The sequence below is a fragment of the Dipteris shenzhenensis genome, chromosome 12, assembly GCF_047967505.1.
Source record: "Dipteris shenzhenensis isolate YYH24624 ecotype China chromosome 12, Dip_SZ_1.0, whole genome shotgun sequence".
Taxonomy (NCBI): Eukaryota; Viridiplantae; Streptophyta; class Polypodiopsida; order Gleicheniales; family Dipteridaceae; genus Dipteris; species Dipteris shenzhenensis.
Window position 1 is genome coordinate 14,440,985 of NC_141607.1, and position 18,932 is coordinate 14,459,916.

The 18,932-nt window shown below is 42.8% G+C and overlaps 1 protein-coding gene across 1 annotated transcript in view; it reads right to left on the reverse strand.

Annotated features, from left to right (window-relative positions):
* Window positions 1-18,932, reverse strand: part of EMB2016 (mRNA methyltransferase EMB2016) — a 123,232-nt gene that overhangs the window by 55,560 nt on the left and 48,740 nt on the right. Inside the window, exons 17-18 of the mRNA XM_087382883.1 lie at window positions 16,093-16,318; window positions 15,727-15,942 (exon numbers count right to left, since the gene is read on the reverse strand). Of these exons, the coding sequence (XP_087239009.1) occupies window positions 15,727-15,942; window positions 16,093-16,318 (442 nt within the window). The remainder of the gene's footprint in view (window positions 1-15,726; window positions 15,943-16,092; window positions 16,319-18,932) is intronic.

Here is an 18,932-nt window from a genome sequence, read left to right on the forward strand (position 1 = left end):
CTTTTTGCATTGCCCCAAGACAAGGAGCTTCTTGGGCATCCTTCGGCACAAATTGAGAATGAGATTTTCTCAGGCTTCTTTTTGCAAGCTTTTATGGCTGTTTGGGATCTATCCTCAACAGCCGGATTTTAAGTTGTTCTTTACTTGGGTTCACTACTAGGCACTCTGGACTCTCTCGAAGGTTGGAAACCACACAGTCTTTGGTGATCCAGTTTTGTTTTCTTCCGTTGGTCTTTGCAGCAATCGCTCTTCGATAGTCTGCAAACTCACTGCATAGATCAGGATGTTTATTTGTCCTACATGAAGATTTTCTCTTGATGTTATCTTTTGGCTTACCAGTTTTTCATGGGATAGCTATCTTGTAGTATAAAGCATTCAAAGTTTTTTATATACCTTTGTAAGACTAGAGTAAGTCCAATCATACAAATTTAGCTTTTTTGTTGTTCTAAAGATCAAAAATCTACAAAGAATATAAAAGAGAAAATGAAAGAGAAGAAAAAAGAGGTAAACAAAAACTTTTATGAAAAACAAAAGGAAGACATACTTAGCAAGCAAAGCAACACTTATGTCGTCATCAGTGCCCAAGCATAAGCAGCTATACTGGGTTTCTAAAGACCCGCGGCATTCAAAGTTTTCACTTTTCTTTAATTTAAAAAAATGTGTGTGTGTATGTGTGTGTGTGTGTGTGTGTGTGTGCATGTTGCTGCTTCCAAGCCTTTTCCTTAACTCGAATGGCGGATTATTCCTATGAGAAAACCTTTCACAAAGACAAGTCGGTTTCCAATAAGAAATAAAAACAGGTGATGGATTCAGATGATTCCCTTCATGACACTCTCAAGTAAATATGCTTGATCATCTGAAGTGTGTTACTCTCAATGTACAGGGAATGTATGATGGTCGCAAATGGAAACTGGCCTGGATGTATATCAGGCAATTGCAGCCTGATATAGTTGCTTTGCAAGAGCATAATCAGCATGTGTATGCTGGTCAAATAGGCCATTTTGCTGGTTATGATATCTTCTATGCTGGAGAGCAGTCCTTTTCTGGTGTGGCTTTTTTGGTAAAGCACGACCTTCAACCTGTTGTGGCTCTCAATGATCGCCATGGTAGATGGATTATTGTTCAATGCCTTGTTCAAGGGAAAATTTTTGAATTTGCGTCCGTTTATGCCCCCCAATCTTCTCGTGATAGAGCTTTGATCTGGGCTACCATGCATACTTATCCATGGCGACAACATGCCTTCATTTGTGGTGACTTTAATAATGCCCCTCAATCGGGTGACAACACCTCAGGCCACACTCATATGTTGGCTTCTGAAACACAGGCATGGTCTAATTTTTTGCTTCAGTTGCGCCTGCTTGATCTCTGGAAGGAATTACAGCCCACGCTTTCGGGCTATACCTTTCAGCATAATGCTCAATCTTCTTATCGGGCACGCTTGGACAGATGGTATCAGATTGATCCAAAGCATTGTGATGCCTTTACTTCTCAAATATGGGTTGATCATGCTTTCACACATTCGGATCATACTCCTCTTTGGTTGAGGCTTTTCTTACATGAATTTCCCACTGACAGATTGCCTTGCCGAAGGCTTTTGCTGATTAATAATAGTTATCTGGAGCATGCTGACTTTAAAGCCTTGGTCGCTCATGCTATTCAGCCTCTCTCTCGTCAGATACACATTGATTTGGATTATGCCTGGTAGGATTTTGTTGCTCGGATGCAAGCACTTATTCGAGATTATGGCAAATCCTATATGTAAGCCACAAGGGAGACTGTAGCACATGCCAAATTTACTTGTCAGAGTTTGACTGTAGCTTGAGAAGATCCTTTTTCCATGACACAGGCATCTGCGGATTCTACCATGCTGTAGTTACCATTTGTAGCAATGTGAATTTAAGAAGATCCCAGAATGCAAGAAAGAATTCAACAGTGAGACCATCCCATCCTGAAGATTTCCATCCGCCACAGGATCTCAATGCATCAGACAATTCCCTTTCAGTGAAGGGATGTTCAAGTTTTAAAGCCCGAGCATCAGACAGAATTGGATGAATATGCTGCAAAAGAAGCTGACGTGCAGACATGACCCGAGGAGAGAGAGTATCCACATGCCCAAAATGAGTGGAGAAGTGCTGCGCACATAAATCAGCAAGCTCTAAACGAGATGTTGACCAAGAGCCATCAGGCATCCGGATCCGACAGATATTTGCAGCCTGTCTTTTGTAGTGTAAACTCTCAAAAAATTACTTGGAAGAGCAGCCTTTATCCAAAAATGCCCGTTGTCTGGATCGAGTTTCCCATTTAGCAAGCTTTCTGTGATCATTGGATTGAAGAGAGAATTGAGCCTGACATAAGAGCATGCTTTCCTCTGAAGACAAAGGGCGAAGATGAGCAAGCGTTTTATGATTGCTTTCAGACTCATCTGATTGACCATGATGTATATATGGCTTATACTGAGATTTATCCAAAGAAGCAGCTATGTGATTCACTTGGTGATTGGAGGCCAACTACGCTCATGCCAGTCATTTACAAGATCATTGCCAAAATCGTGGTTGATCGGATTAAAGGTTATTTGCATGATGGGTTGCATCCCTCCCAATATGGCTTTGTTCCACGTTGCCATATCACTGATAACATTGCCAATGCTTATATTGGGATTGAATGTGCCAAATACATGCAGCAAGATGTTCTACTCTTGCAAGTAGATATTGCAAAAGCCTTTGACACAGTTCAATGGGATTTCATCTCGCAAACTAAGCGAGCTTTGGGGTTTGGACAAAAAATGCAGCAGGTTATTTACTGGCTTTACAGAGATAGCAATGCGGCTTGCATTCTTTCTGGGGATATCTCTGATGAGTAGACTCTTCGTTGTTCGGTCCGCCAGGGGCCCTCTCAGTGCTTTACTGTATGCCATTGCTACTCATCCTATGCTGCAATATATTGATCATCTTGTGGCTACAAGATCACTTCATGGCTTGGAATTGGATGCTAATCGCAGCATGGTTGCTCAAGCTTATGCTGATGATTCTTTCTTTACCCCGAAGAATACGCCCCATGATCTTGGTGCCTTGATGCAGGCCCTCTCTGTTTATGGTTTGGCAGCTGGTTTTCATGTTAATTTTCAGAAGTCTAAGCTGCTCCCTTTGCATTCCAAAGACTGGCATAATGGGCCGGGGATATCATTCCACCCACTAAGTTTGTTCGTCATCTTGCTTACCCTTTGGGGTGGGAACTCACTCTTGCTGACAACAAACTGATTGGGTTTTGGCTAAGCTTCGGAAAAAGCTTAAGTATTGAAAACTGGCAACCTGGCCTTTGCACGTTCATCTTCGAATAGTGCAGTCCATCCTTGTGGCATATATTTAATTTTACTTGCCATTGATCATGTTCACTAAGGCAGATCTTACATCTTTCATGTCTGTCTTTATGGAAATCTTCTGGCGATCCAAACATGGCAGAAAAAGTCTCAGGCTGCTTTCGATGCATCACATTTGTTCTCCCAAGATGCATGGTGGATTGAACATCACGGATATTCATGTGGATATTCTTGCCCACAGGGTGAAAATGTTGCTGCAATTTCTGCAAGGTGATCAGCCTTGGGCTCTCATGATTAGGACTCTAATCACTCATATCAGTATTCTGAGTTTAGTCATTGGCAACTCGATCACTGGGATTTCTTTTTTGGCTGCACTGATGGCACTTTGCCTGGCTGTCCTTTTGTCTCCCACTTGCTTCTTGACTGAAAGCATGTTCTTTCTCATCTGGAATGGAATGAACGGCAATCTTTACTTGGGAATTCTTTGAGAGCTGAAAGCATTCACTGGTCAAAAGTCTTTTAGCCTCCCTTGGATTTACAGGAACCTCAACGTTTCTACTTTGTCTCGTTTAAAGGCATCACCTCGGTTGTTGATGTTATAGATGATGCTGGTACTGTGCTCCCCTTTTCTCTAGCAACCACTACATATGGATTGGGCTCTTATTATTGTTCTTTGTGGTAACAAATTACTTCTATGCTTTCGCCTTTTGTTCCGATTCCTCCTTTGGAACTCCAGGGTCGGTTGGAAGATTGGAATTTGACTTCTCCAAGATTCTCTTCTCGTCCTTTGAGGCTATCTCAAATTACTGTACCTGCATTGTATAAAATCCTTTTGCCTCAACCTTGGGTTTCAAAAAGAGGTGATTCTGTTTGGCGAATGCATCACCTAGCCAAGTGGTGGAGGAAAAGATTACAGCAACTTTGGGCCTATAAAGTACCGCTTCGGCAACAGGTTTTCTTTTGGCGAGTTCTTTTGGAAGTGTTTCCATCCGAACAGCTATTAGCTCATCGACACATTGCTCCTGCACTTTGCCACACATGTTCTGCTTCTTCGGAGACTATGTCTCACTTGTTTTGACATTGTCCGTGCTCTCGTGAGTTTTTTGATCTGCCTTGACAACGCCTGCGAGCGAGATTCCCATCTGTTCCGTTTGGGAAGCTCTTCAGGCTATTTGAGTTTCATCCATCTAGACCGGAGTTTCATCTTTTCTTCGTTTGGGTTCGCTACTGGGCACTATGGACTTTATGGACATATAGGAATTGTAAAAACTTTGGTGATCCTACTTTCTCTCTGTTTGGCTTTTTTAGGCATTCTCTGCAGCAATCTTTCTTTGATTGCTTGCAGACCCGCTGCATAGATCATGAGGTCTTTTTGGCATATACTGAAATTTTCAGTTGATGTAATTGTAGCACCTTATTTTGAGGTTGCTACTCATATAATATAATCAATCAAAGATTTCACCCACAAAAAAAAAGTGTGTGTGTGTGATAGGAGAGGAGCGAAGGAGACCAGCCTTGCTGCCAGCACCCTGTGAGCCCCTCGTTTAGGGTTTCCTGCACCCTATCTTGGTTCGTGCTTCAGCCTCCGTGCTTCCCCACATCAGCTGCTCTATTTTCGCACCAAAAACCTCCTCGTGGTCCTACTGCAGATCCAGTTTTGGTTCCGTACAGCTTGTACGGATTCTGTATCCTTTGTACGGCTGTTCCAGGCCCTCCTACGTGTGTTGTTCCTGCTCCTCGCAGTTTCTACATGAAGCTTTCTCCTCTCCTTCCCTTCTTTATTGCAGTTTTTTCCCTTTTCTCTTGTTCCATCCTTCCCTTTTAGGGTTTTCAGCTTCTCCTTGTAGCTCCTTCTCCAGCTTTTTGTTCGTATATATCAGCCCTCTTTTCTTTTCTGTACGCTTGTTCTTTAAACCCTCTTTTAGCATGTATCTTCTCCCCCTTTTTCCTATCTACCCTTTACTTGCTTCCTGTTCAAAGCTCTGTTTCTTTCCTATCTCTCCAGATACGATTTTACAGATACTCAATGACTACTACGAAGACATACATAAATAAAGGGCACAAGCAAGATTTGGGTCAAGATGACCCTGCACATGTTTCTTTGGAGGCTCAGTTAGTTTATGATGTGATGCATGAGGGTTTTGATGATACACGCAAGGATTGGAAGGATCCTACTCCCACTGTTGGAATAACGGTGGAAGAAGAGGATATTGAGGATCCGGTGCGTGAATACGCCAAACATGCAGTTATTACATTTTTTCCATGAAGGATGCCAGTTGCAGCGGATGTTGGAAATTGGCTAACACGCACTTTGGGGGGCTGTTTTGTTCGCAAAGCACAAGCACAAGTAGATGCTACTTGAGCATTCCCCTCTCTTTTATGGATGAACAGCACAAGCAAATGCTACTTGAGCATTCCCCTCTCTTTTATGGACAGCAGATGATACATGTTCTCCCTCGGTCGCCTACTAGGGATTATCAGGCTTTGATTAGGTATCCTTGTCCTATGTGGGTGGAAGTCGTGGACTTCCCTCAATGTCTTGCCTCATTGTTGCCAAAAATTGCAGCTTCTTTAGGGAAGGTGGTGTGTCCACCACGGCCAAATGGCAACTCCAATAGATTTTGCATCTTGTGGGATACAGATAATCCAACTCTAAATTCATATTCTATTGCGGTTAATAATGTTGCGATGGGCAATGCATTTTACAAGTTGAAATGGGGTTTATTTGCAATGGCATGCTTTGAGTGCAAAAAATTTGGACACATGGCTTCACAATGCCCTCTAGTCTGGGGCACAAAATGCCTCCTGATGCTATGCCTACTGATATGCATCCTAAGGATACTCCTGCCTCCTCTCATGCCAAGAATAAGTCCAATAAATTAGAAAATGCAGCTCAAGATAAGGGAAAAGCTCCTGCTGCGTCAAATGCTAATGTTTCAGCCTCGATGCCCTCAACTTCTCAATTAAAAATAAAGGAGAAAACTTTGCAGGAAGCTTGGCAGAGTCCAAGAAAAATTATAACAGCAAGGAGACCTCTTCCATCACGTACTTGGAATGGCTCGTCATCAAGTGGGAACACACCACAAGAAAATTCAGAGATTGGAATTACTTGGGCCACAGTGACAACCAGTTGTACTCTCTTTCCTGAAGAGGACGTGGCTGCTCTTTTATCTTCTCTACAAACATTAGTTTCATCTCAGGGTCGGGGCTGGATCCTGAGGTTGAAATGCAAACTTGATCTTTTGAGTTCTTCAATGTAATAACTTTGTAAATATGTTGTCATACATAAAGTGTCTTACTCTCAATGTACAGGGTGTATGTGATCCCAGGAAATGGAAGCTGGTTTGGGGTTATCTGCATCAATTGCAGCATGACATAGTTGCATTGCAAGAGCATAATCAGTATATGTATGCTGGTTATCATGGGCATTTTTTTGGTTATGATATTTTATATGCAGGAGTACATGGTTTTCCTTGTGAGACATGAGGTAGAGCCAGTGATTGCTTTAAATGATAGTCAAGGTAGATGGCTTATCATCCAATGTCTTATACAAGGGGAAGTCTTTGAGTTTGGATCAGTCTGTGCACCACAATCTTCTCGTAGCAAAGATTTAATTTGGGCTGATATGCAGAGTTATCCCTCGAAACAAAATGCCTTCATTTGTGGAGATTTTAATAATGCCCCTCAACCAGGTGACAATACTTGAGGTCATACTCACATGTTAGCCTCTGAACTTCAGCATTGGTCTACTTTATTGACTCAGCTCCCTCTTATTGATTTGTGGAAAGAATCACAACCTATGCTGCCTAGTTACACATTTCAACACGATGCTCAATCTGCTTATCGGGCTCGGTTGGATCAATGGTATAGAGTTGATCCTCAATGTCATGACTTTCTCATTGTCAATTTATGGGTGAATTGCACATTCACCTATTCTGAACATGCCCCTGTGTGGTTGAGGATTGGTCTCCATGAGATACCTGATGACAGGCTTGTGCACAAAAGATCGTTCATTGTCAACAATAGTTATTTGGAGCATGAAGCATACAAGGGTCTGGTTAAAGATGCGGTTCAGCCACTATCTCAACACGTTGCCATTGGCATTGATTTTTCTTGGGAAGCTTTTGTTACACGAATTATGGCAAAAGCTACATGAAGACCTTGAGGGACAATGTTGCTCGGGTAAAATTTCAATGTCAGTCTTTGACAGAGTTGAGTCACTTCAGGGATCTTTCTTCTCAGGAAAATTAGATTTTATGTTAGGCAAAATATTATCTGCAATGCAATGACAATAGGAAAATAGCCAAATGGCAGACATGTGAGCGATAGAGAGCTTTTTTGGATGAAGGCGGCTCCTCCAAAGCTCTTTTAAAAGGGCTACATTACAGAAGGGTCTTCTCAAAATGTTTGCAGGGTTTTGTTATCAGATGGTGTTTGGACTTCTTCTAAGGCACAGCTTGCTGCAGCTTGTGTTCGACATTATTCTTCTCAGTTTGGGAAAGAAGATTTACCTTCGCAGGAGGTTATTTCAACAAGGGAAATTTTATTACAGCATGTCACTCCAATTGTCTCACTGGCATAGGCCTTGGATTTGGAAGCTCCTTTCACTGAACGAGAGCTAAGTGATGCTATTAAATCATGTGGTAGATGGAAATCTCTTGGCTGGGATGGTCTAACGGTAGAATTTTTCTTGGCTTTTTCGGATCTGCTGAAAATGTCTTTTCTGCAAATGTGTGTGTGTGTGTGTGTGTGTGTGTGTGTGTGGATTTTACCAAAAAAAAGTGTGTGTGTGTGTGTGTAGACGATTGGAAGAGAATTCTCTCTTATGCTAAATGGACAGGTGCTTCCTCTCATCATGGTAATTCTTTTCGCTTGGAAAGCATCCATTGGAGCAAGGTGTTTGAATCACCTCTCGCTTTACAGGCACCTATTAAAGCATATAATCTTATGAAATTGGGCATAAGATTTGTTGGAGATGTTGTGGATCAACAAGGTTATATGCTTTCATTTCCACAAGCTTGCAGGACATTCTCCTTGGGTCTGCATCATAGGTCCATTTGAAGAATACTTTCAACTATATTGCAGCCATTTGTTCCTGTTCCTCCACTGTTTGTACAGGACAGATTACTGGACTGGAATTTGACTTCCTTACCTCCTGCTACCCATTCGCTTTCAATGCATAATCTGGCCTCCTCCATGGTCTACAGATTTCTTCTTCCACCGCCATGGATTGATAAGCATGCCAACACTCTTTGGAATTTGGATACGCCTTTATCTTGGTGGCAATCACGACTCATGAAAATTTGGAAAGCCAAATTGCCATTGAAACAGAGGCTTTTCTTTTGGAGATGTATAGTGGGAGCTTTTTCCATTGGGGTGAAATTGGCAGCACGTCGCATTGCTTCCCCTTCCTGCCCCCGTTGCTCTCATCACCGCGAGACAGTTCCTCATCTATTATGGTCTTGCCCGCACTCTGGGATATTGATCACTCATGTCTCTCATTTGCTGCGGCTTCGGTTTCCCTCTATCAGATTCGGGAAACTCTTCTGGATGTTTGGATGCTTCTCATCTCAGATGTCGCCATTCCTCCTCTTCTGTCATTGGACTCGTTTTTTGGTACTATGGACCATTTGGACACAGAGATTGCATTCTAGGATGGGTCAACAGTTTCCTCAGGCATATGTTTTCTTCAGAATGTCCCTCAAGCAATCTTTATATGATACTTATGCTGCAAAGGACTTGGATGCTACTAGCCTTGAAGTGTTTTCTGACTGTTTTTTAGGCTCTTTTTTGGAGTCTAATGTCATGTACATTGATTTCATGTTAATAATATAGTAATGTGCTTTCACAAAAAAAAAAAAGGAGTGTGTGTGTGTGTGTAGATCTAAATATATGACAAGTATAGATCATAGTCTATATACTGACTTTGCAGACAATCATAAAAGGATTGCTGCAAAGAGTGCCTGAAAAAAAGAGAAAAGTGAAAAAATTGGATCACCAAAGACTCTATGATTTCTGTCCTTCCATAGAGTCCAGAGTGCCCAATAGCGAACCCAACTGAAAAATGAATCAAACTCTATAATATAACGCAAAAGAAATTTCACCCAAAAAAAGTGTGTGTGACTGAGTGAGAGAGAGAGAGAGAGAGAGAGAGAGAGAGAGAGAGAGAGAGATAGATGATTCTATTAAAGTCCGCTTGAGACCTATGGGATCTATGGGACTAGAAGCCACTGTCATAATGACAGTGGCTCTTTTACATCTGACAGATACATTTTCCAGTAAACCCAATGTGGTTAGTATCTGCTTGGCCAACCTATAAGTCATGTCCAAAAGTTTACTGCGGTGTCCCAGAGTTTCCTTAAGGTAAAACCCAGTTGCCTGGCTGGCTGGTTCCTAAGGACTGTTAGGCTGAGGTCATTGCCATCGTACCTTTTATTTGTACTTTTCCCTGATATGCATGTATGCTCCAAAGTGAAGGAGTGTATGTGTGTGCGTGTGCACGTGCATGTGCATGTGCACGTACAGCTCTTTCTTGCCTTGCCGTATTTCAATCATGGCTTCAGGATCGGATGTTTGTACATATGCTCGAGAAGAAAGACCCGCAAATGCCAAGCACCGTCCTTCACAACCTGCCTCACAAGATGATGAACTTACTATGGAAGCTCAATACGTGTTTGATACACTTAAGGATGACTTTCAGCAATCACGACAGGAATGGGGCAAACCAGTTCCAGAGGTCACATACAAATTGAAATTGCCATCCCTCATGAATCCTCTCAGGAAGCTATCTCAAACTGCGGTAATAATTTTCTTTCCAGGAAGAATCCCAGCAGCCAGTGATGTTGCACAGTGGATCAAGTCCATCCTTGGAGAATGCTTTGTAGAGGGAGTCTATTTTGCATCTAGAGGCTTTTATGAGGTGCACTTATTAGATGCTTTGTGTAAGCAGAGGCTACTTGAGCTTTCTCCCCTCTTTTACGGGAAGCAGATGGTACATGCTATGCCTTGGTCCCCAAACAAGGATTATCAAAGTCTTATACGACATCATTGTTCTGTATGGGTTGAGGTTGTTAACTTCCCGAATTATATGCATGAAGAAGTGCCTGGCCTAGCTGCTTCTTTGGGACAGGTCATTTGTTCTCCACGCCCCATGGGAAACCGTAACAGGTTCTGCATTCTCTGGGACACTGATACACCTACCCCTCCTTCTATTGCAGTGGAAGTTGACGGAGTGCAATTGGGAAAAAAGTATTTTGAATTGAAATGGGGTGTGTTTGCAGGAGCTTGTTTTGCCTGCCACAAGTTTGGGCATCTAGCCTCTGAATGCCCAATGGTTCTGCATCAACCCCCTCCTAATGCCTTGCCGCCCCAGACACGGGAAAAGAATGAGAATTTGCAAGCTAAGACAGCAAATAGAAATGGAGCAAAGAATGCCAAACCAATTAATCAGGTGCAATCACTTGCTGGAAAAGGAAAAGATAAAGAAAAAGAGAAGATGAAGGAATGTGCGGGAACTGATCGGGATGGTTTTCAACAGCCTAAGAAGATGGTTGTATTGAAGCAACGCCCCTTTCAATCTCGTCAATGGGATGCTTCTTCTCCCTCACCAGGACAGGCTTCCACTTCAGCTCCTGTCCTTCAAAATTGGGTGGGGGTTTTGAAGAAGGGCATCCCCATATGTGATTCTGAAGAAGGGGAGAATGCTATCACTTTCATGGATCATGAGGGAATGCAGCCCATGCAGGCAGAGGCTTTGCCTCTCTGACATCTTGTTTTATACTTATACTTTACTGTATATACCTCTTTCATGCATCAAACACTTAAGTGCTTTACATACAATGTACAGAGCCTCTGCAATGTCTCAAAGTGGAGGCTTTTATGGAATTATGTACATAAAATGCAGCCAGATATCGTTTGTTTGCAAGAGCATAATCAACACTCTAAGGTTGGTCTTGATGATTATTTTGGCGGGTATGACATATACTATGCTGGTACCACTACCTACTCAGGGGTATGCATAATGGTTAGACATGAGCTGGAGCCTCAGTTAGCCTTCAATGACAGCAGTGGCAGATGGATGGTCATACAATGTAATATCAATGGTGATATTCTTGAGTTTGCATCAGTCTATGCCTCCCAGACCTCTGCCTTGAGGGCTTCTTTGAGCAAATATCCATGGAGATCTAATGCATTCATTTGTGGAGATTTTAATAATTCCCCTCTGCCAAGAGATAACACCACTTCAAGATCTCATATGCTATCATTGGAAAGGCAGAAATGGGATAGCATGCTTCTTTCTGTGCAGGCTGAAGATTTATGGCTGCTTCTCCAAGGGTCAATGCCTGGATATACTTTTCATCATAATGCACTTACTACATACTGGGCAAGGCTTGACAGATGGTACTTGTTTTACCCACAACAATATGCAGATTTTAGCCCTCATCTTCTCGTAGATTTTTCATTGGACTTGTCAGATCATGCCCCATTATGGATGAATCTGCATCTTGGTATGCCACTGGATGATTTGCCACCCCTTTCTAGTAGATTATTGCATGTCAATCAGGCTTATTTCTGACATCGTTATTTCCAGCAAATGATCAGATTTGCAATTCATTTCTTGCCTTTGCATGCCCAGAAGGACATGGATTATGCTTGGGACAGCTTTGTCTCTCGTATACAGAATGTCATTAGGGAGTATGGAAACTCGCATATGACTAAATGGAAGAATGAGGTTAAATGGGCAAAAAGGACAGCACAACAATTGATTGAATTTTCACGTTTGAGGCCTCTCTCTGAATCAGAAAATGATTCCCTTTCACATGCTCGAATTAAATTGACTGTTAATGATCAGAGGAAATTGCACAAATGGCAAATTAGAGCAAGAATGAAGCCCCTCATGGATAAGGGCTGCTCATCAAAAGCCTTTTTCCAGGGCCTGCATGCTACTCGAAAGAAAAACTCATGTCTAAGGGTAAGGAAGCCCAATGGCTCTTGGACACACTCTTTCTCTGATCTCCAAGATGAATGCCAAAATTATTTCCAGAAATTATTCTCTGCTCCTGGCTCCCCATCAACTCAAATGACTGATGCGAGGACTGAATTCCTCCAATATGTTTCTGAAATAGTGGAAATGGATGATGCTCTTACCTTGGAGAGACCTTTTACTAATACATAACTTGATAATGCCTTGATCCACCTCGGCAAATACAAGTCCCCTGGCTGGGATGGCCTTACGGTGGAATTCTATATTTCTTTTTGGGATGATTTGAAAGATGTTCTCTTGCAAATGATCAATGTTGCCTGGCAAGAAAATCAGTTACTGCACTCTTGGAAGCATGGCATAGTCAAACTTGTGCCCAAAAAACATCTATGTGACCATATGTCAGATTGGAGGCCTATTACTTTGATGCCTGTAGTTTACAAACTCATTGCCAAAATGATTGTGTATAGGCTTCATGGGATACTGAATGCGGGCCTTCATCCTCATCAGTATGGGTTTGTGCCGAGAAGACAAATCCATGACAATATCTCCAATGCATTGACTGCAATTGAATATGCTAAGTGCTCACATCAAGATGTGCTCATATTGCAGGTAGATATTGCTAAGACATTTGACACTATTCAATGGGATTTTATCTCTCAAATTATGACAAAGTTGGGCTTTGGTCCAAAGATAGCAAATGCAATTTACTGGCTCTATTCTGGCTCTACTTCTCAGTGCAGTCTTGGGGGTCATCTATCTCATGGACATTGGGTAGATCAATTAGACAGGGCTGCCCTCTTAGTGCTCTCTTCTATGCCATTGCAACCCATCCCCTCTTAATGTATCTTGATCATCTTACAAACACAGGACAGATGACTGGTCTTAAAATTCCTGGGGCTGCATCTTTTTTGGCACAAGCATATGCTGATGATTCCTTCTTTATGCCACTGAATTCTCCCCGGGAAGTTCACATGCTTATGACCGCTCTACCATTGTATAGATTGGTAGCGGGATTGCATATTAATTTTGACAAATCTAAATTGATTCCTCTGAAACAATGTGACTGGCATTCTATTCTTTGGCCAGGTCAGGTGGTGCATTCCAAAGATGTAGTCAGACATTTGGGATATCCTATAGGATGGCATATCACCAGGAAGCAGCAGTTAAAATGGATCTTCCAAAGACTTTAACATACACTGCAATACTGGAAAATTTCTACTTGGCTACTTCATGTCAGGCTCAGAATAGTACAGTCCATTGTAATGTCCTATGTCCAGTTCTTTTTGCCTTTGCTGCATTGGTCCTCCAGAGATATTTCAGCCTTTATGTCTCAAGCTATGAAGATGTTATGGAAGACAAAAACAGCTATGAAAGCATTGAGACTGATGAAGATGGAAATGGTGTGCTCTCCTAGGATGCATGGTGGACTTAATATCCTCAATATAAGATATCATGTACTTGCAAGGAAGGCGACTATGCTCCATACTTTTTTTCGCCAACAACAGCCATGGACTTGTATGATAGCATACATGTGTGTCAACATGAGGACTTCTGCTTATGGTCATTGGACTACAGATCATTGGGAGGTTGTAATTGGGAGATTTGTAGGAAAGATAACTAGCTGTCCTTTCTCTACTGCTCTGATACTAGACTGGAAACAAGTACTTTCTAAGGTCAAATGGGCTCCTGACAATTGCTCGGGGACAAACTCAATGAGGAAAGAAAGTATTCATTGGAGTGCCATCTTTGACATTCCACTTGCTTTACAGGAACCTGTTCGGGCATACAATCTCATGAAATTGGGAATTAGATATATACATGATGTGGTGGATAATCAGGGCTATGTCTTATTCTTTCCTCAGGCCACTGCTTCCTATGCATTGGGAATGCACCATCGGTTGATATGGAAGAAAATTGCTGATTTGTTACATCCTTTTCTACCTGTTCCCCCTGTGGCTGACACAGACACGCTTATGGATTGGCAATTGCAACCCTCTGCTGCATGCTCTCATCCTCTTCCTCTACCTGCCCTGACCTCCATCAAAGCCTACAGGCTTCTTCAGCCTGCTCCATGGATTCAGCAATATGCCAATACTCTGTGGCATATCAGGAAGCCCCTTTCATGTTGGCGGAAGAATCTCCGGATATTATGGAAGTGTAAAATGCCTTTGAAACAAAGACTTTTTCTTTGGAGATGCATGACAGGCACATTGTCAGTGGGAGTCACACTTGCCAAACGTCGCATTGCACCATCCACATGTTTAAGATGTTAGGCTCCTTCAGAGACTGTCCCTCATTTGCTTTGGCACTGCCCGTGTTCCAGGAACCTCCTAGGGAGAATTTCAGATCATCTTCGGCTCCGTTTCCCGAGTCACAGATTTGGGAAACATTTTTGGCTATTTGGCAGATTTATGAGGTCTTTGTCTCAATACTCACTATTTCTCTCTTGGGTGAGATATTGGGCTCTTTGGACAATCTGGAGTGAGCACAATTTGGCATACTTGGGTCGGCAGATTCACAAGTCATATGAATCTTTCCACGCATCATTGCGGCAATCCTTATATGATGCCTGCCATGAGGGTGATATAGATGCTTCTTGCATAGAGCTTTTCTTTTTATGTTTCTGATCTTTGGGATACTCTCCATTTTGGAGACTTCCCATCTTGTAAATTTATGAGCATATAAATACAGCACTGGATATTACCAAAAAAAAAAAAGCATGTGCATGTGCATGTGCATGTGCGTGTGCGTGTGCATGTGTGTGCACATGTGTGCATATGCGAGTGCATGGGTGCGTGTGCACGTGTGTAAGGGGAACAGGTTGTGGATGGAAGAAAGAATGTTGGGGGAAAGAGCAGCCAAACAGCTGCAGCAAGCTGCTACTTGCAGCCCAGATAGGGAGAGGTGAGGGCGAACAGATTGCGGGAAGAGAGGCTGCAGAACCTGAGGGGAAGAGGGAGAGTCCTGTCTCCCTCCACCTCTGCTTCGCCACCCTCTTTCAAAGAGGGAGATGGGGGTTTAAAGCAGTTTCTCATTCAAAGACTAAGCACCCTGGCTGGGATTCTTAGGAGGCCCCAGTCCCAAGAATTCGCACAGGGTGTCCTATTCAACCCAAATCTGTTCTTGGCATCCATCTGTAAAACTGTAAAGCTGACCAACATTCAAAACTCAAAAATCTTTGGGGTTTGCTGCCATATAGTGAGTGGCTCATATCAAGGCAGTATTCAAGAGAATTGGTGAACAGTACAAAATATCTCACAACACTTCCAAAAATTTAAGTAACCCTCACTTATTTTTTTGGTTTTCAACCCAATAAGCCTTGGCTATTTGATACACCCTAAGGCAGTAATAAAAAATCACTGCATCACCTCGCACATCATAACATCACTTCTCAGGACTTTGTAAAAGCAAGAATGCAGCATCTTACAGTGCAAGCAAGATGTGAAACCATCAAACAAATCTGATCCAGATGCAGCCCTATAGCTTGAATCAGCTTGTGGGAATCAGGGCCTTCACAATGCCATCCAACAATCTTCATGCTCTTTACACCCAATAACGTTGGAACCGCTAAGCTCTTTAACATATCAATCGCCCTGATTTCGTTTGTGCAGAGCATCGGAGATTCTTCAGGAAGCATATCTCCCTGTTTGCAACAACGACCGAAGTTATCCATATACACAATTTCACAGCATCACAAGTCAAATGTGTTCTTTTACAGAAAATAAAAAATAGACATTCAATTCCATTTCAAACATCCACACTGAATATACCAAAAGTGTGGAAACAATTATACCAGGAGGGACAATACACTGACTGCTTCCTTGGGCTCCAACGGAAAGACATTCGATGTCTGAACCAAACTGAAAGTATTGACACCTAGAAGCTTTGGGAAAAGTGACGGTGTCCAACTGCAAACTGGCCAGAAAGCTAAGATCGATGCTAACACCCGCGAAACCGATGCAAGAACCAGCATTCCACCAGCTTGTGTGGGGACCGTCACCCTGGAGGCCAATCGTGCACTGTTCATAAGGAATACACATTAGACTCTTAGATAATATCATCAATCACCAAGACAATAAGGTGCAATCAAAGCATTTTTTGGGGGGAAAACCACTTTTAAAGTGAATGTTTGAACTTGTGATCTATAACAATGCCTTATAAGTTGCTGCAGTCAAACTTCTTTGAGGAAGATACTCTGATGATTAAATAATTCTCTCTCTCTCTCTCTCTCTCTCTCTCTCTCTCTCTCTCTCTCTCTCTCCCGGTAACGGGCGCACACACACACACACCTATCTCCTCTTAGTATATCCATCCCCGCCTCATGACGCACACCACGACACATTACATATGATGACATCCACTTTGATCATAGCCTCTCCCATGAGTACTCTGCACACCTTTCCGCTCTATTCAACACATCTCCAAGACATCCCGCTCCTAGAAGATCAAGCCGGTTTGATCACCTGATCCCTGCATAAGGCCACCCTACACACCTTCACACACACCACTGGCGCCACTCTCTATACTCGGTACCCTGCAATAGCTAGTATGATGATGAGTGTAAGGCTCTATGCCGTCACCTCAAATTCGAGACAAGTATCACCTTTTGAGTGAGGCAATACATGAGCATTGCCACCCGGCTGACCCAAGGAGATTCTCATAGACTTATACTAATAGAGAGGTCATCTTCTACCCTAAGACACATGAGAGCCCAGAGAAAGCACTACTCAGTGTGTCAAGATACGCCTGTGAGTCGGCTCACAGGAAGGAGATGAGAAGAGATACTAGGATACGATGTTCTTAAGGGGTAGCAGTTCTTTTTGTGAGGAGATGGTGAGTGAGAGAGAGCAAGAGAGAGTGAGAGCTGGAAGCTTGGAAGCTGAAAGCTGAGTTGCAATAGAAGAGTGTAAGAGTACGACTCAATGAGAGAAAAAGATAAGGTTTTATCCTAGTGACAAAACCTTAGTAGTCACTAACCATAGTTAGTGAACTAACTGCGGTTAGGGGGAAAAATCTCTTAAAGAGGGAAAAGTGCCCCTAACTAGCTTATTATATTACATTGGTCACTGCTGAATTATATCTATAATTCTAACACCCCCCTGCAGTGCCAATGTCATGTACAAGGCTGATCAATCACCAAACGGATATAAGTTCAGGGCACTGCGAAATGCCTCAAACTTTTCACGTGGTAGTGCTTTGGTGAAAATATCTGCAACGTTGTCATGTGTGGACACAAAGATCATACTGATCTCTCCTGCATGCAACTTCTCTCTGGCGTAGTGATAGTGAACCTGGATTCTTTGCCACTGCAATGGCACTCTGACTATCAGTGAGAATTGGAGAAGCATCCTCCAAAGACAGATGAAGATCAGCAAATAGACGTCGCAGCCAGACACATTCAACTGTTGCTGTGAAAGCTGCCCTGTACTCAGCTTCACATGATGAGGTAGCCACTGTAGATTGTTTCTTGCTCAGCCAGGAAATGCAAGATTTACCCAAAAAGAAACAATTGCCACTAGTGAACTGCCTAGTGTCATAATCACCAGTGCAATCTGAATCACTGTAGGCATGCATTTGCAAGTCACCCCCCTGGGAAATAGCAAGCCAAAAGACTTTGTGCCCTGCAAATAACGAAAGATGCGCTTAACTACCTGCCAATGCATAGTTTTTGGGCTGTGCATGTACCTACTCACCTGAGATACTGCAAACTGAATATCAGGTCTAGTGTTGCAGAGATATATGAGGCATCCAACAGCCTGACTGTAAAGTGTGGCATCAACTGATTCTCCTGCATCATGCATTGTGAGTTTCAGCCCCAGCTCCATGGGAGTGGCTATGGGCTTACACTCATGCATGTTAAATCTATTGGACCCTGTGAGCAGTAAGTCATCGACATAAAGAAGGATGACTAAAATTTCCCCCCCCATCCATCTTGATGTAGAGGGTGCTCTCAGTAGGACTATTGTGCAGCCCCTTGCTAGTCAAAAAGGCATGTATCTTGGCATACCATGCACGAGGGGCCTGTTTCAGCCCATATAAAGCTTTGTTGAGCCTGCATACTTGAAGTGCATTTGCTGTAATTTCAAAGCCCGGAGGTTGTTTGACATACACCTCTTCCAGCAAGTCCCCATTTAAGAAGGCTGTTTTTATGTCCAACTAATGAACATTCCACTCAAAATGTGCAGCCATTGCAATAACTGATCGGATGGTGGTCATCCGGGATGTAGGAGCGAATGTCTCCTCATAATCTATGCCCTTTTTCTGAGCATAGCCTTTAGCAACCAGCCTTGACTTATATCTGTCAATGGAGCCATTTGGCTTCCGTTTGACCTTGAAAACCCATCGTGTGCCAATGGCATGTTTACCCTGTGGCAAGTCTACAACATCCCAAGTTTGATTTTTTGCAATGGACTGCAACTCATCGTGCATGGCATTCATCCAATGCACATTATCCTTTGCCTCTTCGAATGTGGCAGGCTCCTCCTCATCAAGGAGAGTACCTGCATATGCTGATTCCACTGAATTAGCACCTTCCATGTGCCTTGCTGCACTGCGAGTCCTGCCAGATAACGGAGCATCAATTTTACTCTCCCTGAGAGTCTGTAACAGCCAGTTTGGGACTGTTTTTGCTGC